At 40.2% G+C, this 19,578-nt stretch overlaps 1 protein-coding gene across 5 annotated transcripts in view; it reads left to right on the top strand.

Annotated features, from left to right (window-relative positions):
- TMEM131L (transmembrane 131 like) overlaps positions 1-14,578 on the top strand; it is a 119,211-nt gene extending 104,633 nt beyond the window's left edge. For 4 of the 5 annotated variants that reach the window (XM_034771028.1, XM_034771031.1, XM_034771029.1 and 1 more), the window contains 8 exons: positions 2,188-2,321; positions 3,501-3,686; positions 6,633-6,711; positions 8,345-8,430; positions 9,943-10,063; positions 10,947-11,035; positions 12,566-12,708; positions 14,253-14,578. In XM_034771028.1, coding sequence (XP_034626919.1) covers positions 2,188-2,321; positions 3,501-3,686; positions 6,633-6,711; positions 8,345-8,430; positions 9,943-10,063; positions 10,947-11,035; positions 12,566-12,708; positions 14,253-14,531 — 1,117 coding nt within the window. In that variant the 3' untranslated portion in view covers positions 14,532-14,578. The remainder of the gene's footprint in view (positions 1-2,187; positions 2,322-3,500; positions 3,687-6,632; positions 6,712-8,344; positions 8,431-9,942; positions 10,064-10,946; positions 11,036-12,565; positions 12,709-14,252) is intronic. The other variant, XM_034771030.1, reaches the window with a different exon arrangement.
- The last annotated feature ends 5,000 nt before the right edge of the window (positions 14,579-19,578 follow it).

A 19,578-nucleotide genomic window follows, 5' to 3' on the forward strand; every position in this document is an offset into this window, starting at 1 on the left:
CGCAGGGTCTGGGGGCTGCCCGGCAAACCGTGAAGCCGGTAGCACTCGGGCAGCCCTTTTTGCGTGGCTGGGAGTGGGAGGGAGGAGGGGCGGAGTTAGGGCGGGGAAAGGGTGGGGGTGGGGCTGGGGGTGGGAAATGGGCGGGGCCAGGGCCCCGTGGAGGGTCCTCTTTTTTTATTTGTTAAATATGGTAACCCTAGGTAAGTTTAAAGCAAGGTTAGATCGGAATATTAGGCAGCAATATGAAAAGATCCTGAGAAATATTTTTAAAACTTTTTTTATAAGTTTACTTCAATAACTTCTAAGAGTCAATTAATTGTAAGAGTTTCCTATTATTTTATGTTGTTATTTATCATTATTAAATTATTTGTATTACAGTCACTCTAAAGATGCCATCTGGAATCAGGGCCCCATTGTGCAAGGCAATGTACAAACATACAATAAGAGACAGTGCCTCCCCCAAACAGCTTAGATTTAAGGCCACAATCCTGAAAAGATTTATATAGACTTTAACAGTCTCTAAGTAGTGTAACTAGATAAACAGATTGTAAAGTCAGAACACAAGGGACCATTGTGATAATCCTGCATATCCCAATCTACTCATAATACATAGAATTCAGCACAGGATCAGGGTCTGTGTAGATAAGACAGACAAAAATGGAAGGGAAATGTTTGTCTGTTATTTCTCTTACTGGTTCATTTATGTTCCTTTCAACAATCATTGCTGTCTAGGCATTAAAATGTGGCCATCTACTCTCCATAGAAATAAGAACTCAAATTTTTGTCATTTCCAATATTAGCCAAACTAGTCCTGAAATACACAATGCTAAAAATAAAAAATTTTTGGTGTTTCTATTCTGCATTCAGCCCTGCCACTTGATTGGCTTTGGGCTTCTCTTAACATGGATCTGACTGATGATGTATTAGATCAAGAAATGTTGGCTCCTACTAGCTAAGAATTGAAAAGAGATTAATATTTCCTGAATCAGTTGTGGGTTTTCTTCTGCTTATTATTTTGATGATTATTTATTGTGTTAGTGTTCAGGAGCCCAAATTGGGTTTAGGGTGTGCTGGAAATCTAGATCCTTTTCACAAGGAACTAACAATTTTAGACCCTGATCCTGCAGTCAGATCCCCCTGGATAGACTCTACAGCTCTGCAGAAATACCGTATATACTCGTTCATTAGTCTGTTCATTTATAAGCCGACCCCCACAAGATGGATAAGTAAAAATAGCAAAGCCTGTATGATCCTTTCATAAGCTGACCCTATATTTCAGGGGTTGGAAAACTTTGGCTCCCAGCCGCTGGCGGGTCGGGACACTTTGTTTACCTGGAGTATCTGCAGGCATGGAGCCCCTCAGCTCCCAGTGGCCGCGGTTTGCCGTTCCCAGCCAATGGGAGCTGCGGAAAGTGGCGCGCCCATTGGCTGGGAATGGTGAACCGCGGCCACAGGGAGCTGAAGGGCTCCATGCCTGCAGACACTCCAGGTAAACAAAACGACAGTGTATTAGATATTCAATTCAATGATTCCAAAGAGTTTAAAATCATCAAATTTTGGTGTAGACCAGTTTATAAAGCGACCCCCGCTCTTTGATGCATCACGTTTTTACCAAAAATATTCGGCTTATGAATGAGTATATACGGTACTTCGATTTCAGTGGATTTGATTGCAAGATTGGAGTCTAGGAAGGCAAACAATATAGAGAATGTGAGAGATTGTTTGGAAGATATACAATTTTTATATATTAAAAAAGGGTGACAATACTTCAGTATCCCAGACTGTCTCCCAACCTATACTTTCTTGTAGGCATCAGAGGAGAAGTGTGTTTTGAGGAACAACTTGGAGGAGAGGGTAATGGCTTTGTGGATCACTTTGTGCTTCACAGGTAGGGGGCAGTGACAGGAAGGTGTGACAATGTTTGTAAAGAAGCACCTGGTGGTTCTGGTGAACTCCCAAGTTGTTGGAACTATGCTGCCAATTCTTGCACCTGCACTATCCTGTGAGAGCTCTGAAGGTATCTATCACCTTTGTCTCACTCACAGTCCCAGCCAACCTGAGGAGAGTTTTGAGGCTGTTCCCAGCTCAAGATCTTGGCTTGACAGAGTTGCTAATAAAATGTTTAGTAATTGGAAGAGGGAAAATTATTGTTAAAATGTAAACACATTTGGTTTGTGATTATTTCAGGGTTCCTGAACAGAATGAGTTGAAGCGTATGTGCAAGGAATTTGAAAGGCCTGAACTAAGAACTAACTTTGGCATAAGGGAAACTTGTAAAACAGATCAAAAAGTTGGGAGCTTGTCTACACAGGGAGAAACAGGTATGTAATCATTATTGGGATTGCATTGGGAAAAGGTAATGTGTAGTTTTTTGACACCACAATATTTTGATTATTTCCCTTGGGGATTTTTATTTCCCTTGCCCTCATGGGCCCCTTAATGTGACCGTCCTGGCCATTGAGGGCTATATGTAGCTCCCCTGGGAGCCAGTCAGTATGGTTGCTGAGATGCCAAGAAATTCCAAAAAGTATTCCTTCTCTGAGGGGCTAAATGCATTTCATCCATAATACTCCCTAGCCAAGGTAAGAAGACGTGTCAGAGCATGAAACTGTAATGCCTTAAACTGTTTGGGGGCAAGGTGGGTGAGGTAATATCTTTTATTGGACCAACTTCTAAAGAGAGCTCTGTGTAAGCTCGAAAGCTTCTCTCTCTCACCAACAGAAGTTGGTCCAATAAAATATATTACCTCACCCACCTTGTCTCTGATGTCCTGGGAACAACACTGCATTAAACTATTTGGGACATACCTACCTATCAACTGTCTCCTTGTGTGATATAATCACAATTGAGATCACTTAAAGTGACAGTCCCCAGAATAGCTTCAGGTGGGGTATAGGTAGGGCATTTTCAGTGAATAACCATCAACTTTGAACCTTGTTTCTTGCCTTGGTCCACAGATCCAGGGCCTGTTCACCTTTCCTCAAAGTCTATCTGTTTTTCCCAGCTTTTGAGAAGGGGGAGTGTTAGGCAGATAAATGAGTTTATATAGTGGTAGTTCTTATTCTCGATGAGGAGGAGGGGAAAGTCCATAGTTTACTATTGAGTTATTTATTAGGTTTGTTTTTGTTTTTAATGTGCATGTTCCCAGGGTCTTTATATAAGGTATCTGTTTAAGCAGCACAAATTTTATTGTAAAGAGCAGTATGCATTTCCCATTTCTTACTCCTGTCTCAGCCCCTATAGGCCATGGTTTGTTGTCACTTCTCATTGTGTTATAGGTGTAACTTAGATGATAAGCTCCTCCAGGGTAGAGATTTTGTCATCTTGTATGCCCATAAAATAGCATCACTGGCATGTATGGCATCTGTAAATAATACTTCCTGTTTCTGCCCAGTAGGTTTAAAGGATTAATATAACACATTTTAAAAAAAATTATTTAATTTTGAGTTTAAATGTAATATTCTTTCTTTTCTTTTCTTTTTTTTTTCAACTTTTTTCAGAAAGCTTTTATCAAAGGTCTAAGAAGAATTGTTTGGAAAAATTTTGCTCTGATTCAAGCTCCGACTGTGGAAGTTCTTCAGGAAGTGTACGTGCCAGTCGTGGTAGCTGGGGCAGCTGGAGTAGCACAAGCAGCTCAGATGGAGATAAAAAGCCCATGATTACTACCCGGCATTTTCTTCCGTCAAGTAAGTGTTGGAAATAGAATACGCACAAGTACATGCCGAGTTTAGGTCTTCTTTTTGGATAGTTACAAGGAGAGTGTGTGTAGCTTATGCAGTTTACCCAGATACCAGGGCTTAATAGAATCGAGTCTTCATGGTAGCATTCTACAGAGTGAGGGACCAGAAAGTATTTTACCAGTTGCTAAATCTTTTTTCCAGCTACTTTTTTTTAAGCTGGCATTCAGTTTTGAAAGTGCACATCCTGTATAAAACAATGTGCATCATGTGTATATATAACACAAAGGGGTTTTGTATTCATCCACTCATGATTCACCTGAGTTTATTATTCAGGAAATCTAAAACAAACATTGGAGTTAAGATTCCAAGATGCAGAATTGCTGTATTTGTTGTTCCATAACCATTATAATATTGTATATTAGAAATGAGCCAGGACTCCAATATCTGACCTGTGCACACTCTGAAGTAGCTGAGATCTTTGTTGCATTAGAAAATTCCTTGTAAACATTAGAAAACCTCAAAATTCATTCAGTGCTCCCCAGTACTCTAGTCAAGGCATCTAGTTGCCTCCAGTTAATTTGTATGCCTTTTGTGCTCCTTCATGGGGAAAAATGGTCTCCTACTTATTAAATGTGTCTAAAACATGTAATCATTTTGCAAGAATATCTTAGGGTGAATGCATTAGTGACTCAGGTTGCCATGATACTATACCCAACAGTAGAGAAAAAGAGCCATCAACAGTAAAAGCAAAAGGGGAAAGAGAAAATGCGGATAAGAAAGCAAACTGAAAATGTACCACATCAGAAATTAGGGAAGCTGTACAATTAGTCACTTTTGGCAAGACTGCAGAACTGAGAGCTACTAACTCTGTCCACATTTTAATTCAGTCCTTACCTTTAGATTATTGTTACATGTGGAACAATGTATATGTTATGTGTTGTAATATAACACATATAATGTGGAGGGGAGGGATAGCTCAGTGGTTGGAGCATTGGCCCACTAAACCCAGGGTTGTGAGTTCAATCCTTGAGGGGGCCACTTAGGGTTCTGGGGCAGAAATCAGTACTTGGTCCTGCTAGTGAAGGCAGGGGGCTGGACTCGATGATCTTTCAAGGTCCCTTCCAGTTCTAGGAGATAGGATATCTCCATTAACTTATTTAACTTATATATGACTTACATCTTTAAGTGGCAAAAGTGAAAAGAATCTTTGTTTGTGGGTAATTAAGAAAGGGCATGGATGGACAGCTCAAAAAATTACAGAGAATACCCCAGAATCATGCACTTGTATATGGCAATAAGCCCAAAGCACATCACAAACACCAGAAGGCACAATTATGCTTGGTTGCTGTGCCATATTAAAAAGAACGGTGAAAATCCTTAGTACCATTAGTAGTATTAACAGGTAGCTTGCTGCAGTATTAATAATGAACAGAATTTAAAGTAGTTTATATTGAATGTTCTCTAGTGACATGGAACAATTGGTTTCATGTCTCTAAATGCTATTTTGAATAATATAAATATAATTTAGTGTCTGAGCAAAAACGTATCAACAAACCTGGCTTCAGAGTTAGGAAAGATTAGCTGTGCCTCTGACCTAATGAGATGAATTATCTCTGGAATAATTTTCTATGTATTCATAGGGTTGCCAGGCATCTGGTTTTTTACCGGAACACCTGGTTGAAAAGGGACCCAGGCAGCTCTGGTTAGCTCCAGCCGGGAGCCCCCTTACGCACCCAAACTCCCTCCCAGAGCCCTCACCCTCTCCTGCAACTCCAACCCTCTGCCCCAGCCCAGAGTCCCCCCTGCACCCAAAACCTCTCATCTCCAGTCCCAAACCAGAGACTGCACCCCCGGCTGGAGCCCTCACTCCCCCCACATGCACACCAACCCTCTGCCCAAGCCTGGAAGCCCCTTCCATATCCTGAACCCCTCATTTCTGGCCTCATCCTGGAGTCCACAAACCCTCCCACACTCCAACCCCCGAACCAGCCCAGTGAAAATGAGCGAGTGAGGGTGGGAGAAAGGGAGCAATGGAGGGAGGGCGGATGGAGTGATCGGGGCAGGGCCTCGGAGAAGGGGCAGGGGCTTGGAGAAGGGACGGGACAGGGCAAAGGTGTTCAGTTTTGTGTGATTAGAAAGTTGGCAACCCTATATATTCATAATGTAGTATAACTCTTTTCAAACTCAATCATTTTGATAATAAGTAGGAATGAATAATTAACATTATAAATGTTAGTAGTAACCATTTTTGAGGTGAACACTGCACAAAAACCAAAGCATAAATGTATTTTCTTTTCATAAAGTCCTACACCACAGAAGAACTTACTCTTCTGGTCAGCGGCGGCTCCAGGCACCAGCATTCCAAGCATGTGCCTGGGGCGGCAAGCTGCGGGGAGCGCCCTGCCAGTCCCTGTGAGGGCGGCAGTCAGGCAGCCTTTGGCGGCATGCCTGCAGGAGGTCCACCAGTCCCGTGGATTCGGCGGCGGGTACGCTGAAGCCGCGGGACTGGCAGACCTTCTGCAGGCATGCCACCAAATCCGCGGGACCGGGGACCTCCCGCAGGCATGCCGCCGAAGGCAGCCTGCCTGCCATGCTTGGGGTGGCAAAAACGCTAGAGCCGCCCCTTCTTCTGGTAGAATAGTGGCTCTCAATCTTTTTCCAAATCCTGGGCCCATATTGCAACAGAAAAAAGATGTCTGGGCCCTCCTCTTAGCTAGCCATAAAGAAGGGATCATGGTCTCCAGGTTGAAAATCCATATAATACATGACAACTGTATAGGTTTCAGAGGGGTTTATGAATAAGCATATTTGATAAATACATTCTGAAATGGTAAGTGCTGGTACTGACATTCCACACTGAGAAATAAGTTCATACACACCATTGGTAAGTGTATTGTGTATATGTTTCTGTTTTCAAAATCTTTTTTGATTCACAATCATTGTTTTATTTAGGGGAGAATATTTCACAAAATGATTTTCCAACTGAAACTCCCATCACTTTAAATCTGTCTCATAACATCTGCAATACCAGGTAAATTTTTGTTAAGTCTACCCCAGTAAAATATTAAAGAAACTCCATCAACTTGAAATATTGTTAGTTTTTTAAAAATGAATTAAAAACAATTTCAGGTTTTACCACCTGCTTGTGATTGTCACTGCTAATTTTTGAGGTAGTACAGTCATGTTTTCTTAATGTTGAAAATGTTTCTCTCTTCCCTGTAGCTCTCTGAAAAAACCTACACAAATGATAGGGGAACCTTGCTTATTATGCAAGGGAAATATGGGATACATATTTTTATTATCTTCCCATTCTAGTAGTTTTCTGTGCTAATTTTTAGGTAAGGAAAGGTCAGACAAATATGTCACTTTTAAGTTGATGTGGTTCTTTTTATGAGAATCATGCTGTCCTGAGACAACTTGAAAATTGTTCCTTTTCTTTCTCTGACATATCCTCCCCCTTACTATAATATGTGCAGCATCTAAAGTTTTAGTTACCTGGATCTTCATCTCACTCCCAGTTTGAGACAAGTGGGATTCAGCTACTAGAGTCAATTACATATTTTCCCTGGGGTTACTGATAATGGAGTATTTCAGTGCAGCTTTGGAAATACCATGGTCAAAAGCCTGTAACTCCCAACAACAAATTGGGAACCATCTCTGATATTTGCAGGAAGAGAGGTACAGCCCAAAATGTCACAGACTGGGAGAGAGGTCACACCCAAAAGAAGAGTTGGGCTCTCAGTGAGCAGAGCGTTTTCTTCCTCTTAACTTCTGCAGGTGACATTATTCTGAGAACTAAATTTCTGTAGTACAGTATATGGAAAGCTGACCTATTGGTTTTAAAGATATGGGTGGACCTCTTATGTTTAGCAATCACTAATAGATAAAGCTCATCCCAAACAAACTTAATCTCAGTCTGAACCTATGAACCATGCTCTCATTTAGTCTCAGTACAGTCTGTGTTCCAGTTAAATTAGATGTATGTGGAATATGTGAATACACATACATTAATATATGGATTATGTTATATATAATATCTTAAACTGATTATCTGAATTGGTTGGGGGACATCTGAAACCTTCAGATGATCAGAATGTTTGATAAATGAAATTTGGCTCATGAGTTTTATATCATCTGAAATACGGATCATAAAGAGTTAAGATAATGAGTATTTTATTTGTTTTCCACATGTAATAAGCACTAAAATGATGAGATTGTGAGGTATGCGATAGCTCAGAGTAAGGAGAATAGGCAAAGGAAAAGCTTAATTTCTGGAGCAAAGGGACACTATTTCCATGCTCCCTACAGTATCATCTATTATTTAGTGTTCCATCGCACCATGTAGTAGCTTCCATTCTAGAGACATGCATCAGAAAATTTTCAACATGAAAAAAACGTATAAAACTCCTTGAATTTTCTTTTCTAGGAGAGCAGTCCAGGGCCGCCCAGAGACGGGGGCAAGTAGGGCAATTTGCCCCGGGCCCCGCAGGGGCCACCATGAGAATATAGTATTCTATAGTATTGCAACTTTTTTTATGGACGGGGTCCCCGAAATTGCTTTGCCCCAGGCCCCCCTGAATCCTCTGGGTGGCCCTGGAAGAATCACTAGGGAATTTTTAATGTTGATAATCCAAAATTTTAAAAAGTCCTTTGTCTTCATTCAGCAGAGACATAAATACTGTCCCCCAGTATCCAGAAACCGTATGTACCAACTTCACTGACATAACTGCAGATCCTGACAAAAATAAAGGTTAGTTGCTTTTTCAACAACAGATTTGGTGCTAATGTTTGTACAGTAGTACATATAAGTACCACACATAATGTTTCTTAACGACATTTATGTATAAACCCACAAGGGCTTTACTGTCAGACTGCTGAGTTTGAGCTACATTGCTGAGGACTTGCCTATTTTTTTTTTAAACTTCCTGACAACTAAAAGGACTCAGAGAAGACTTTCTTTGCTATCACTAGTCTTTGTTATAACCTAGACTTTGTTTATGGTATTCTCAGTGAAAAAAGGCAGGATTCAGGTGTCATTTCACTCTTCCAGTATTCTTTCCTGACAGTTGCCTTGCTTTGCACAGGCTAAGCACCCTGACTGCAGAGTAACATTTAAACAGTACCAGCATGATTGAGAGGTCAAAAGAACCTACGTCTTAAGTGGAGTTGAGACACAGTTAATGCCATCAGATATTTCCCTCCTAATTTCCTCAGTCATGGCTGAGGAAAACATCCTCAGCCCTTTTTGACCTTACTCCCTCCAAAATGGACAATGAATTATGTGATGTTTTGGGATCTTAAATATGTGGTTGTTTTCGTTTATCTGCATTTCAAATGGAAATAATGTTCATTTGTTTGGTGGGATTAATAAATTGTGAAGTAAAAGATTACGGGATAAATTAGAGATTGTAGAATAGAATTGTGGATCCAAGAGGGAATCTGAAGCTTGCTCTCTGTCTCGTTTTTTTCATGTCTTTTTTTCCCTTTAAAAAGTATGTGCGCTTATAGTTTATTCCTGTTTTTAATGGCTCTAGCAGCACGAGCTCTTCTGTTCAAAACTAGAGCCTCTTCCTGAGGAAAAGTTTTAATACACGAACATGTAATCAGTATTCAAATTTGGCTGTGAAAACAGTCATTTTCGTTTAGTCCATTCTCCCATGATGAAAGATACAAGTACCAGGTCTCATCACTGATGTCATTCCAACATCACATGTACTTTCTGTAGGAATCTTTGCTTTTGCTATGTTGAATTTCAGAATCTGCTTCAATATTATTATTATTATTATTATTTTTTTACCCAATTGAAAAGTGTTTGATTTTGTTTTCATCTGCACAGCAAGTTCCATCAAACGTAAACATTTGTCAATGAGTTCTTCCCTAGGAATTTTCGCCCAGTGACATACACTCTTAGGGACAGATCCTCACCTGGTATAAATTGGCCTACCTCCATTGAGTCAGTTTATATCCGCTGTAGGATCTGGCCCTGACAGTTAGTCTGTCTTGGAATCTTTTAGTGAGGTTTCTTTTTATATTGACAGCCCTTCTTTTTGGTTTCAAGTAGTAATATAGGAGGGAGGGATAGGTACTGTCCTTTGGGAAAACTATAAAGCGATCTCTCTGGTTGGATTATCTGTCATACATACAACCTTTTTACTGTGGATCTGAGAATCAGATGTCACCATAGCACTAAGATTTGGTGGATCCCTCATTTCTATACTGTTGCATTTCATACACTTCAATCAAGATCTCTCTGCCTTTCTAGGTCTTTATCCTACAGGAGACTTGTGGCCTGCTCAACCAGTCTGTTTGACAAATAGCTTAAACTATAACCTTGAGAATAACGTACCATGCATGATCCAGGAAACCCCTTCGGTTCACAATAGGCAAGTTATTGTTTGCTTCATTTTTTGATATCGTGTTTTTCAGCCTACGGCCTTAACAGCATGAATGTATCTGAGCTTATCATGCAATGATTCTTAAGCATATGCCATTTAAACAGTTTCCATGGTATGGTTGCATGTTAAGCTATAGTAAGCAAGAATCTTACTGTAGACCAGGGGTTCCCAAACTTGGTTTGCGGCTTGTTCAGGGTAAGCCCCTGGCAGGCCGTGAAATGCTTTGTTTACCTGAGCGTCCGCAGGTACAGCCGCTTGCAACTCCCAGTGGCCATAGTTCCCTCCTAAAACGCTTATGTGGTAGGAACATATTATAATTCCTTTTTTTTACAGATGGGGAAACTGAATCCCAGAAGGTTTGTACTTGCTTAAGTAATACAGGAAGTTTGTGGCAGATCCAGAAACAGAACTCAGATAACCTTCCTACTAGTTCTGTACTTTAGCCACTAGTCTCTTCTTCCGCCTCATGGGGAAAAGATTAAAAAAATGCTCAGTATCAGAAGTGCTGGAACTAGGAGGGCAGGGGGTGCTGCACCCCAGGGCTTGAAGTGGTTCCCATCATATACAGGGTTTACAGTTTGGTTCAATGGCTTTCAGTCCCTCCCCCCCCAATAAAAATTGTTCCAAACCCCACTCAGTATAAGAATGAGCCTGATTTTAACACACCACCATTGCTGATAATGACTGTTCTGTACTATTATGTAATTAGTATGTGTGAAGTGGAATCACTTATTTCAGGCAATTGTCATCTAATAGTTTAACAGTATCTTAAAGTGTTTTTAAACTATTTTCATAAACCCTGTACAGTATTTTGATTTTTGTTGTTTGATTTTATACGATTTTTGTCGTTTGATTTTGTCGTTTGTAATAGCTTCATTGATTGGAATGCAACTTGTGATAGCCAGTTTCCCAACATGTATTGCCCATTAGAGATGAATGAATACAATGCTTTTCCAGAAGGTAAGAGTGCTGCTAAACTTCCAAAATATCATTAAGCATGTTCTTTTCTCTCCTCCTTTGAGAAGCAAGGTAATGAATATCATTTTTTCTTTTAAAACCAGTAGCACTAGACTGTTAGAGAGCTGAGCTTGCTAATTTTTTTAATTAGGGTAAAATAGATTAGGAGAAATTAGTTTTTATCATGTATGTGTATTACAGTAGAGCCTAGAGACCCCAGGTAATATGAGGTTCCCATTGTGCGAGGTGCTGAACACGCACAAGAGTTGGTCCCTACCCCAAAGAACTTATGATCTAAGTGGACAAGACAAAGGATGGGAGAAGGAAAGTGCAGTTATGTCTGTTTTCCAGTTAGGGAACTAAGGCACAGAGGAGTTAAATAATTTAATCTGTGGCAGATCTAGGAACACAACCTAGGTCTCCTGATTCCTGTTCGAGTGCCCTAACCACATGGTCCTCACTCCTCTCTAGAATGAGGTTTTTCAGACACCCTTAGTTAAATTCCTGACTTGGAACAACCTGAATGAGTTTTGACCCACTCACCCAAAACCTGGTTTGCAGAGCTTCCTAAAGGCCTGATTTTGATTTCACTTACATCAGTTTTCTACTAGTGTGACTACAGTAACTCCAGCAGAGTTATCAGGCCCAGACTGCTCTTTTTAACATTCCTTCTGTTCACCGCACTCACAAATATCAAACCTCAACTATGTCGGTACTCATTGTTGGAGAATGAGCTGAAACAAATCTACGAATAGAAAGCCTGAAAAGTATTTGTTTTTGAGAAGCTGTCATTTACTCAAATTTAAATTTTTGACACCAAGTGCTATACAGTATTGTGTTGTGTGTGCATATAAGAAATAACAAGGCAACTTAAAAGTGCTATGCAAAGACCAGGTTTCTCAAAATAGAAATCCCAACAGATTGTGCACCTGTGACAGAGCTCAGTATATTAGCGTGTACAACATAACGTCTCTTGTGGCCTATTTTTCCCCCAGGATGTGACTTATTTTGCACATTAAGCATGTTCACAGTTACCTGGAACACTGCACTACTAGCTAGGCTATATTTAAAGATGAAGCTACAAGAGCACAGGATTTTGAATCGCCGTAGTCTCTTGGGAGTTTAGGGCTGAGGCATGTGGGCAGGGAGGGATGGGAAGCTTTGCCTTAATGTTGTCCACGCTCTACCTGTTCCGTGGCTAATGGAGAGTTTCAAGCTTCAGCTTTCCAGAGATAAAAGGTTTTATGTAGCCTTTACCCATTTCCCTTGCTAGCAATTGGCTAAAGGCCCCAGTAGTAGCTAATAAGAAACGATAATCCTATTTATATTGTAGGTCTGAAAGATGCATGGAAATATGTAAATGTTACAAAGAGGTGATTGCTGTATTGCCAGGAAGTCACTTTGGAGTGGTGAAAACGGCCAGCAGTTCTAATGTCTCTCATGCTGGCACAGTTCAGCCCCCCCTGCAGAAAGTTTAATATAATTTATAATGCAAAAAGCTTAATTTTGTTCTCCATCTCTCCTCAACTGCAGAAAACATGAATTACCCCAATGGCTTCCCATGTACTGCAGAAGTTCAAAATACTGCCTTCATTGATCACAATTGTCAGTCTACCTGGAGCGCTCCACCCAACATGACGCCTACCTGGGAACCAGCCAGTTATGTCAACTCTTCAGTGAGTATTCTGGTCACTGTGTGTTGGCCTAATGTGCTGCTCTGAAGTGCCTGCCAGATACCTTTACATTTCAGTCTCTCCTCCGTTCTTTCCAGTAGGCTGTGGTGGTTGATGTTGATTTTGTTAGCACTATTCATAGTATCTCACCCAATATTTTGCTAAGTTTTTGTTTGGTCATTTTACTTGAACATTGTATTGAGACCCTTGAGAATGGAAACGTGCATGTTGGATTTGGATAATCTGTTTACCCCTCTCCCTCCCTCAAAAAAAAACAAAACGGTTTCAGTGGAGGATAGAAGCAAGAAGTGCTGACAATGAAAACAATTCTAAAGTTATAAACACAAAAGGGAAATCAGAAATTGTAGAGTAGCATGCACAGCCCTGGTGCTCTTGGTAACATCCACAAAGTTTGCTCTGCAATGTATACCTGCAACTCAAACTGACTTCAGCTGGATTTGTGCATGAGTCTCTGAGCACTCACTTTGGCACTTTGTGCTTGTCTCCAAAGAGAAAAGTGTAGCAGATGAACAGGAAGGGATGGGACAAGTTTATTTCAGTGTTGTAGTGTTGTCTTTAGATATAATCACCTTCTCCTGCACTAGGATGAAAATCTTCCACTTTGAAAATGTATTTTTTGTGTTTGCAATAGGAAAAGAGAGTTTAACAGACAAATCTCATCAGTAAAAACAAGAGATGATTTCAACAGCACACATTCATAGTGGATTCAATAGGGCACTGGATGGAAGAAGTGATAAAAATTTACAGGGGGCAGAGAGGGACATTAATTCTATATTTTATTTGAATGTATTCTGGAATCATAGACATTTGAGACTAGAAAAACCTATTAGATAATTCAGTCTATTTTCCTGACAGAACAGGATTTTCCCTAAAATACATTTCTTAGTGTTTTAGCTGGTTTTAAAAGTCCTAAGGCTTCTGTGACCTCCATTGGCAGATTGTTCCACAGGCTAATACATCTCACTTTCAAGAGGTTTTTCCTGATATTCATTCTAAAATTTCTCTTTACTTGCATCCCATTACTCACAGCAGTGTGTTCCGTTCTTCCAGTAGTGCTATAGCATGTTACCATGTTCCTCCATTAGTCATCTCTTAGCCAAGCTTATACATCTTTAGTTCTTTCTGTCTTGTCTCTTAAATCAGTCCTTCATCCCCGTGATACTCTTTGTTACTCTTCTTTAAATTTTCTCCATTTGTCTATGTTTTTGCTGGTAAGCCTGATCAGACCTGGATATAGTACTCCAGTTGTGGTCACATCAGAGCCATATAGAAGAAGGGTAATACTGCCCTGCTTTGTGAAATGCCTTTGTATATGCAACCCAAAACTGTATTGGCCTTTTTTTTGCAACCATGTCATTTGTAAACTCCTGTCTATAATTTCCTGGCTATATGATCCCTAGGTTTCTCTCAGCAATTCTGCTCCCCAGGCTGCTTCTTCCTCCCATGTAGTGTCTGTGTTTTCAGATTCCGTTTCCCCCAGCATATTGGCTTGCACTTTGCCCTGATGCTTTTTTCTTGTCCTACAGCCCTACCTCTCAAGCGCCAGAAGCTTGTCTCCAATGTCTGGACTTTTTGGTTCCATCTGGGCACCTCAGAGTGATGTCTATGAAAGCTGCTGCCCAGTCAGTGCCACCGGTCAACACTCAGCTCATGTTGAGAACCAGGCAGTTATGTGTAAGCAGGAGTATTATCCAAGGTTTAACCCATTCCGTGCCTATATGAACTTGGACATATGGACTACAACAACCAACCGGAATGCAAATTTCCCACTTTCTAGGGACTCGGGTTATTGTGGAAACATGTGACAGGAATTTGATTTTAAAAATGTGAATAAAGATGCTTGCAATTTTGATTACTAGATTAAGCTGGTTATTGAACTAGATTACAGTGTTGGTGGATATTTTGGCACTTTTATATGGACAATAAATTTTTTTTTACAGAAATCTGTGTATTAAGTACTTTTTAAGAATTAATAAATATTATATACAAAACATTATGTTAACATCATGTGAAGGTTAAAAATTTAAAATACAATTTTCAAAAGATGGAAAAAATTCAGATTCTCATAGTAATATATTCACCCGCATTGCATATATTTCATATAAAGTTTACATGTAGGGCCTGATTTTCAGCAATGGCTTCTAAATTTGCAGACACAAAATTGCACTTATAAATAATTGCAGTCACAGCAAATGGTAACATTTGGCCATCTAACTATTTGCACTTACTGTTGCAGATATTTAGATGTCCAAGTTCTGCTTCTACAGGCAGAAGGTATTTGTGGATGCAAAAATTGCACCCACAAAAATTAGAGGTTGGGCTGTGGCCTGGCTGTATATCAGGCCTTAAAATCCTAACTAGTAATTTGATAATATTGTATTTGTGCAACATGTGTAAGTCAGTGTTTCTTTGAGAAGCTTTTCTTTTTTGTACCTCCTGATATTTTGAGTTTTAACCTTCATGTTGCTATAGCATTTTTGGTGCAATTTTTACTTTCATGTTACATGAGCATTCTTTGGTGCATTTAATTTCCTTTGTTTAAAAACACTAACATTTAAATTGGGGCACACTTTCCATTGAGGGGTGATTTTATGCTTTTCTGCAAAGCAGGGTTAACAGAACAGCAACACTTCAGTTTGTTTTATGAAGGCTGAATCTTCATAGTTGAAAAGATTGCCAAGAAAGGAACCAGCCCCTTGTTGATTGTATCCTTCATGCAAGCTGTGTCAGCAGCCCATCCCTAAAGAGTCATCTCCTCAGGCATGGACAACACACAGTTTTCCCTGTCCCCTTGATATGTCACAAAGTGGGCAGGAGTTGATTAAGCTCTGTTAAATCTAAGGAGATAACTACAGCACACCTTTTTTGTTTTAAAATGTTTTTCTCTGAAGTCAGTGGTAAAACTCACATTGATTTCAATGGGACAAAAGCTAGGCCAATAATGAGCACTTTTGAAAATTCCATGTTTTGTGTTTAATGGTTTTATTATACTGGTAACCAGCCCTCACATGCTGTGCTATTCTTTCTGGTGTGTTTTGCTGGACTGTCCCACTGACTGTGGGCATAGAAGTAATAGCTTATAGGACTCTCTGAATTCAGTTTTGCTGGTATACCAGAATTGAATGCTAAGCCTATAGAAGTAGATGTCACCATTAACATTCCTTTCTGTGTCTTTGTAGCCTGTGACAGCATGTTGACAGGAGATTTTGAAAGATATATATTGTGAGTATGTACACAAGATGTGTGAAGAATACCAGTGATCATTTGGTTTTATAGGTTCTAATGCAGTGAAGTCCCTCATCTCCCACATAACGCTGTTTGTTTTATACCATGTTCGTTCCTTGCGGAACCACAAGAAATGCAGTCAGCAGAGAAATCTAGCAAAAGCCTAGCCACACTCTCTTGCTATACCCAACCAGTTCTGTTAACTTAATGATGTTCATGGGATTGGGGAGGCCTGATTTTCATTCCTTGGATATCCCTATACCATGTATTATAATGCAATTTTTGCTCAGTTAGTACAGGGTTTTGCTCCCTGCTATAGGCAAATGGCCTTCTTGCACTCACATTGAACTGCAGCTAGAAACCTCACTGATGGTTTGGTCTCTCCGCTCAGCCCTATTTAGGTTCTAGTTGGAGTTACGTATTCTGCACCATGCTGCACATTTTAAAAAACAAATCCATTAGAGAAGGTTTAGGAGGCAGCAGCAAAAATTTCAGTGTTTGAAAACAAGACTCCAAGAAAAGGATACTGAGAACTGGCCATATTTTGGCTAAAGACAACAATTGAAAGGTCATATAAAACTACAAATACGTAAAAGAATGTTATTAGAAAATGGAACACTCGTTAGTCAAACTAGAGCTGAGTTGGTAATATTAGGCCAAATATTACAAATAACTACAAATGTAACATGGCACAAGCTGCTAAAAAGACTGAGGAATCTTCACCCCCCCAGATCCCCAGAAGACATTCAAGGCTCAACTAATCATCATCATGGCCAGTTAAATCACTCCTATTGCAATGGGGGATGGAGTAGATGATCTACCACTGGTTCTTCATACCCAAGTGATTTTATACTTCAGTTAGAAGAAAGAATCAGAAGTCCAAATTAATTATAAGGAAATCTCATTTCTCTTGAGCAATATTATCCGTAATTTCTTGCCTCATATCAGGAAATCATGACCGTTGGAATAGGCTCTTCACATACCACTATGAAGCTAATACCAAATTGTATTTAGGACTGCATAGAAACAACAAGTGCCCACATACCAACTAAATTGTGAAGAATAGTCTGCACAGTTCACCAGTTATCGTGAACATGCATATGTGGTTATTGCACTTGGACGAGAGATGCGTGTTGTGGGTATTTCAGTCCCACAGTGCAAAGTATTGTAGTGTTGTCTTTAAATATAATCATCACCTCCTGCACTTTGAAAATGTATTTTTTGTGTTTGCAATAGGAGAAGAGAGTTTATTGTAGAGAAATCTCATCAGTAAAAGCAAGAGATTATTTGAATACCACACATTCATAGTGGATTCAGTAGGGCACTGGATGGAAGAAGTGATAGAAATTTGCAGGGGGCAGAGGGGCACATTAATTCTATATTTCATTTGAATGTATTCTGAAATCATAGAAGTTTGAGACTAGAAAAACCTATTAGATAATTCAGTCTATTTTCCTGACAGAACAGGAGTTCCTGTGCAATATCTTTCAGACGGTTTTAAAAGTCCTAAAGTTTCTATGACGTCCATTGGCAGACTGTTCCACATGCTACATCTCACTGTCATGAGGTTTTTCCTGATACTCATCCTAAAATTTCTTTTTTGCTTGCACCACATTACTCATCGTTACAGCACTCTAAATAATTCCTCTCCATCCTTAGTGATTTCAGCCTTCCAATAGTGCTATAGCACATTGCCATGTCCCTCCATTAGTCATCTTTTAGCCAAGCTTATACATCTTTAGCTCTTTGTCTTACATCTTAAATCAGTCCTTCATCCCCCTGATATTTTTTGTTACTCTTCTTTAAGTTTTTTTCCATTTGTCTCTATTTAGGCTGGTAAGCCTGATCAGAATTGAATATAGTACTCCAGTTGTCACATCAGAGCCATATATGAAAAGCCTAATACTGCCCTGATTAGTGAAATGCCTTTGCATTTGCAACCCAAACTGCATTGTTTTTTTTGTGTGTGTGTGAGAAACCATGTCATTTGTAAACTTCCGTCTAATTTCCCAGCTATATGAACACTGGGCTTCTCTCAGTCTTCTTCCTCTGATGTAGTGTATGTGTTTTCAGATTCTGTTTCCCCCCCCCAAGCATTATCTTGCACTTTGCCCTGATGCTTTTTTCTTGTCCTACAGCCCTACCTCTCAAGCGCCAGAAGCTTGTCTCCAATGTTTGGACTTTTTGTTCCCATCCTCAAGAGTGATGACTGTGAAAGCTGCTGCCCAGTCAGTGCCACTGGCCAACACGCAGCTCATGCTGAGAACTTGGCCCTAACTGGCAAGAAGAGGAGAAGGGTAGTGGTAATATCATCCGCCTTATAACTTTTAGCCCAACAAAAAGGAAGACAGCTGGCACTTACCTCTGCACATACAGAGTGAAGTGCTGTTTAAACCTTCTTGAATTGTCTTTTACATTTCCAGAGAGCTTCAACTCTGCTTCTGGTACTGTGTGGGGTTGATCGCTCAGTGCATATGGTCTTGCAATAGCTGGTTCTGATGCACTCAAAGTGTATAATAAATTTCAGTTAACTCAGGCTGAGGAGGCCAACCGTGAAACTAGTACAGACATTTGAGGAATACTGCACTCCACATAAAAATGAAACCTCTGAGAGAGATGTTTATAAACAGAGTACAAAAAGAAGATGAAACCAAAGAAGAGTTTGTGACTGATCTAAGACTGATCTAAGAGCCAATCTTGAAATTTTGGGGGTCTGAGTTCCTGATAAGAGACCTGAGTATGATTGAGATTTGAAACAGAAACTTCAGCAATAGATGATGGGGAGAGCCGAATTCTTGACAAAGCAATAAGAATTTGCCAAGAAAAGGAAATCCTCCAATTCAGAGTGAAGCTTATTGGAGGTGTATGTGGACATGACAGAGAATCCAAAACAAGAAAAGAGAACTAAGGAAGAAAAGCATGCAATGCTGGTCTCTGCCGCTGTTGCTAGGGTGACCAGATGTCCCGATTTTTATAGGGACAGTCCCGATTTTTGGGTCTTTTTCTTATATAGGCTCCTATTACCCCCCACCGCCTGTCCCGATTTTTCACACTTGCTGTCTGGTCACCCTACCTGTCGCTGACCCTTTGTTCAAAAGAAAACAGAAAACAAGAATGTCTGCACTGTTGGAAACTGGTATCAGAGCCACTGAGGACTTGCAGACAGTAAAGGGACAGATAAAGGAAAACAAAACCTCAGTGTGATTTGGGGTCCTGGGAGCTGCCACCACTTCATGAAAATGACACAGTGCATCTCTCTGATGGGAAACAGTGGTTTAAAACGGAAGTGGTGTCACAAAAGGTTGCCATCTGTCACCCCAGATGGACATGAACTCTAGAGGAATAATCCCAGAAGGGAGGGAGATAAGTCTGCCATTTTGCCCAGGAGGGTCTCAGACAGGCACCAAGAATACGTTAAGAACAAGTGGATTTACTGCCTCCAGAAAGCAGGAGTGCTGCTGTACAGGTCCAAGCAACAGTGCAGGCACATCGAAGACTGATTCAACATTAATAATTGTGTGTTGTATTAATACTGGGTTTTTTAATGTTTCTGTTACTCAGTTTCATTTGGCAGGGACGAAGTGGTAGTGGGAACTGGCCTATAAGTGCTGAGTTACCCAAACAGAG

The sequence above is a fragment of the Trachemys scripta genome, chromosome 5 (genome assembly GCF_013100865.1).
Source record: "Trachemys scripta elegans isolate TJP31775 chromosome 5, CAS_Tse_1.0, whole genome shotgun sequence".
NCBI lineage: Eukaryota > Metazoa > Chordata > Testudines > Emydidae > Trachemys > Trachemys scripta.